Source organism: Dipodomys merriami, unplaced genomic scaffold, assembly GCF_024711535.1.
Source record: "Dipodomys merriami isolate MVZ:Mamm:240054 unplaced genomic scaffold, mDipMer1.0.p SCAF_60, whole genome shotgun sequence".
Taxonomy (NCBI): Eukaryota; Metazoa; Chordata; class Mammalia; order Rodentia; family Heteromyidae; genus Dipodomys; species Dipodomys merriami.
In genome coordinates, this window is record NW_027206180.1 from 7,934,086 (window position 1) to 7,937,866 (window position 3,781).

The following is a 3,781-nucleotide window of genomic DNA, read 5'->3' on the forward strand; positions in this document are numbered from 1 at the left end:
CCCGTGGAGCCAAACCTCAGACAGGAGGAGCCAGAGGAGTCCAGAGCCGAAAGCGGGCCCACCCCTGAGCACAAAGCACACAAAGACCAGACCCTCCATCACCTCCAGCATTTAATTTTGGTCTTAAGACTCTGAGGAAGCCGTCCCAGAACCCCCTGCTAACAGGACTGGCACAGTTACGGAAGGCCACGTCCCGAGCAGTGAGGAGGCAGCGTGGAGGACGGGCCTTTGCCCGAGGGAAAGCCCACACTTAGGCCTCAACCCTCAAGGGGCCAAAGCAGAGCCACAGCTCTGCAGGTTCCTCGCCCAGGCGGGTGGGCAGGCACAGGCGGACCACACAGGGCAGGCACCGGGTGCTGCAGCCAGGCCCACGGCCTTCTGGCTTAGAACACAGGGTGGACAAAAGACTGCAGACTGAATGGCAGGGGCGGTGCGGCTGCTCCTGCGTCCCTCATCTGCAGCCCCGCCAGGCCTCAACGGAGAGGCACGACAGTGAATACCTCCACTTCTACTCTCCGACCTGAGGGGAGGGGTCCATCCCACGGAGATGACAGGTTCTGGCTCAGATGCACTTTAATCAGCTCCCCGCACACCCTTCTCCAGCCAGGCCACCCACAAGGCTCTGTCTGGCATCCGCCCACACCCCCCAGGCTCTGGCTGTCCATCTTTTAGTCACAGGAACCGTCCTTCCAGCCGTCACGCCATCGCTCATCCACCTTCGAGCAGTCGAAGGTGGGTTTGCCCAGCTTGTGGTTCACCTCATTGTGCAGTCGGCATAACCACTGGGAGAAGGACGCCCGAGTGCGGGTATCGGGCTGGTTCCTGTCTATCCTGCAGGAGGGAAGCACAGGAGGGAAGAAGGTGGCGGTTAGCGGGTACCCAGAGCTCACATCTGTAATCTTAGCTGCTCAGGAAGCTGCAATCTGAGGATCATGGTTCCAAGCCAGCCTGGGCAGGAAAAGTCTGTGAGACTCTTCTATTAACTATCAAACAACCAGAAGTAGAACTGTGGCTCAAGTGGTAACCCTAACCCTAAGCCAGCTAAAAAGCTCACCAGGCACAATATCCAGACGCTGAGTTCAAGCTCTCACATGAGTCTATACCTCCCTTCCTCACCCCCAAATGCAAGTTGGTGACTCTTCAGGCTTGTTGACGAGCTGGGGCATTGTAGTGAGCTAATCCTGGTAGGGCCCTCATGTTCCAAGGGACAGGGATGCCAAGCACAGGCCTGACCCTGTAGTTTCCAGCGTGGGTGGACTCCATCAAGAGTTCACGTACCCAGTTGGGGAGCTTGGCAAACCCAGCTAAGAACCAGCCTAGGGCAAGACATTAAAGCAGACACTAGGCAACTTTACAACCTTGTAACAATCAGGCAGCCTCACCCCAGTCTCTGGCAGGCCACAGAGAGGTGGGGCCTGGCACAACCACCTAACTGTTTGCTAGCACCGGAGGCCCTAGTGCTTGACCTAGGAGAAGACCTCATTCTAGCAGCCTCAGGCTTCAACCAACCAGGACACCTCTAAATTCAAATTCCCAAGTTCTTAAAGCCAGCATTCCAACTCTGGAAGCTAGGCAGAAATAGAGTCCTAGAGCTAAGGGGCCTCCAGAAGCCCCTAAGTGCTAACTAAACATAGGAAGTGGTGGGGAGGCCCTTCCTGGGAGCCTCCAGGCTGGCTGGCCTCTGAGGTCAGCCGTGGGGACCCCTCCAGGGGTATGGCTCTGTTGCCCGCAGAGGCACAGCACCGCTTACCTCCTTCTTATGTCTTCAGCGCACTCTTCACACGGGTAAAACTTGGAAAATAAACGCATGAACTGGGCCATGTCTTGCTGCTGTTCTGGGGTAGGCAGGTCGGGGTAGTAGGCGGCCACCGTGTGAAGGAAAGCCCAGCTGTGGCGACCCAGTTCCTCACGATCCTGTGGACAATCCTCCCTAAACTTGATGTCCCGCTGCAGAAGTAGGCCGACCAAGGGTCAGTTCATTCCCCCACACACAAGCCCACACACAGCTCCCCCTTCGAGGAAGGCCAGTGGCAGAGCGCCCGCTCTACTCGAGGCCGTAGGTTCAACTCCCAGCACCACATAGCCGGGGGCGGGGGTGGGGGGAAGGAACAGAAAGAGAAGGAAAGAAAAAGCTCCCCCTTCGTTCCAGCCTCAGCCAACAGCCCTGTGACCGACCGGGGACGGAAGTCTTGCTGCCAATCCGGGCCGAGTGCGGCTCAAAGCGGAGAGTTCGGGCCCGGCCGGGGGTTGGGGGGGGGCGGGGCCGGGGGGGTCCCGGGCCCGGTCCGGGCGGGGGGGGCCCGGGCCCGGTCCGGGCGGGGGGGTCCCGGGCCCGGAGGAGGCCGACGCGCGGCCGGGGCCCGGGGGGCCGGGGGGTGCGGGGCGTCTGCACCTTCTGCTGCGATCGCATCCACGTCTTGAAGTCCACGCAGGCCCGGCAGGGCCGCCTCAGCGCCGCGTCCTCCGCGCCCAGCCCCGCCGCGGCCAGCGCCGACACCGAGGCGACGGCGTCTCGGCGCCCGGCGCCGCGGCCCCGGGCGTCGGTCGCCAGGTCGTCCGTCCCCACGGAGCGCGAGCCTCCCGGCAGGAAGGAGAAGAGGCTGGCCCGGGAGGAGCGCGCAGGCTCGCCGGGCGCCGCCATCTTGCCCGCGCACAGCCTGCCGGGCCAGGACGGCCTCCAGAGCGGCCTCCAGAGCGGCCTCCAGGACAGCGCGCGCGCCACCGCCTGCGCGCGGCCGCCGGAGCCCGCGGCGCCCTGGGGAGCCGGGCTCGCGCGGGGGGCGGGGCCGGGGGCGGGGCCAGGGCCGCGAGGAGGGCTGTGGGCGGGGCCGCGGGGCGGGCTGTGGGCGGGGCCGCGGGGCGGGCTGTGGGCGGGGCCGCGGGGCGGGCTGTGGGCGGGGCCGCGGGGCGGGCTGGCGGCGCGCGTCCGCGGCGGGGAGGAGCGCGCGGCGGCGGCGGACCCGGAGGCGGAGGCCCGGACCCCCCGCGCCCTCCGCGTCCCCCGCACCTCCCGGAGCCTGCTGACCCGCGCCGGGCCCGGAGTGCGCACGCCGTGCGGGCGCTCGCGCTTCCTCCAGTAGAACAGCAGCGTGTTATGGAAGACGCGCCGGGGTCGCGTCGCGTCCTGGGACTGAGGCTGCGGCGAGGCCCGAGACGGGTCCCGCGTCGCCCCCATCTCCGCTCGGACCGTCCGGTCCCGTCCCGCGTGCGCGCGTCGGGCTCTGCGTCCTCAGCGGGGCGCCGTCCCCACCCGTCTGCGGCCGGACGGCCGGCGCCCGCCGCGGCGGTGCGGGGCTGGGTGTGACCGCACACAGGCGGGCGCGGTGCGGCCCGGGGCGGCCCTGGCAACGCGCGGCCTGGCAGCGCCCGGGAGCCCGGCCTCGGGGGAGGCCCGGCCCCGTCCCCGCCGGCCTGGGTGGAGGCCCGGCCCCCGGCCCCGCCGGCCTGGGTGGAGGCCCGGCCCCCGTCCCCCGTCCCCGCGGCCTGGGTGGAGGCCCGTCCCTCGTCCCCCGTCCCCGCCGGCCTGGGTGGAGCCGCGGCCCCGGCCCCGTCCCCGCCGGCCTGGGTGGAGGCTCGGCCCCAGCCCCGTCCCCGCCGGCCTGGGTGGAGGCCCGTCCCCCGTCCCCGCCGGCCTGGGTGGAGCCCCGGCCCCCGTCCCCGCGGCCTGGGTGGAGGCCCGTCCCCGCCGGCCTCCGTGGAGGCCCGGCCCCGGCCCCGGCCCCGCCGGCCTGGGTGGAGGCCCGGCCCCCGGCCCCGGCCCCGCCGTCCCCGCCCCGTCCCC

At 68.8% G+C, this 3,781-nt stretch overlaps 1 protein-coding gene across 4 annotated transcripts; it reads right to left on the bottom strand.

Annotated features, from left to right (window-relative positions):
* Positions 1–94: 94 nt before the first annotated feature.
* Positions 95–3,201, bottom strand: LOC138814654 (FAD-linked sulfhydryl oxidase ALR-like). 4 transcript variants are annotated; one of them, XM_070003779.1, is made up of 3 exons: positions 3,008–3,201; positions 1,751–1,914; positions 95–831 (listed from the first exon to the last, which is right to left on the bottom strand). In XM_070003779.1, exons 1-3 carry the CDS (start codon positions 3,173–3,175, stop codon positions 669–671), a joined length of 495 nt encoding a protein of 164 aa, XP_069859880.1. In that variant the 5' UTR covers positions 3,176–3,201; the 3' UTR covers positions 95–668. The 4 variants fall into 4 exon arrangements, with proteins under 4 accessions (XP_069859880.1, XP_069859881.1, XP_069859879.1 ...); XM_070003780.1 differs by lacking the exon at positions 3,008–3,201 and adding an exon at positions 2,393–2,692 and having other exon boundaries at positions 95–826; positions 1,751–1,947; XM_070003778.1 differs by lacking the exon at positions 3,008–3,201 and adding an exon at positions 2,393–2,684.
* Positions 3,202–3,781: the final 580 nt, after the last annotated feature.

Bases quoted from the DNA above. Each gene is read 5' to 3' on its own strand.
- LOC138814654 (XM_070003777.1), bottom strand. From the start codon at position 2,641: ATGGCGGCGCCCGGCGAGCCTGCGCGCTCCTCCCGGGCCAGCCTCTTC. The intron at 1,948-2,392 runs GTGCAGACGCCC...CTACTTCTGCAG, and splicing joins GGATGCGATCGCAGCAGAAG to CGGGACATCAAGTTTAGGGA. The intron at 832-1,750 runs GTAAGCGGTGCT...TCCCTCCTGCAG, and splicing joins GCTGAAGACATAAGAAGGAG to GATAGACAGGAACCAGCCCG.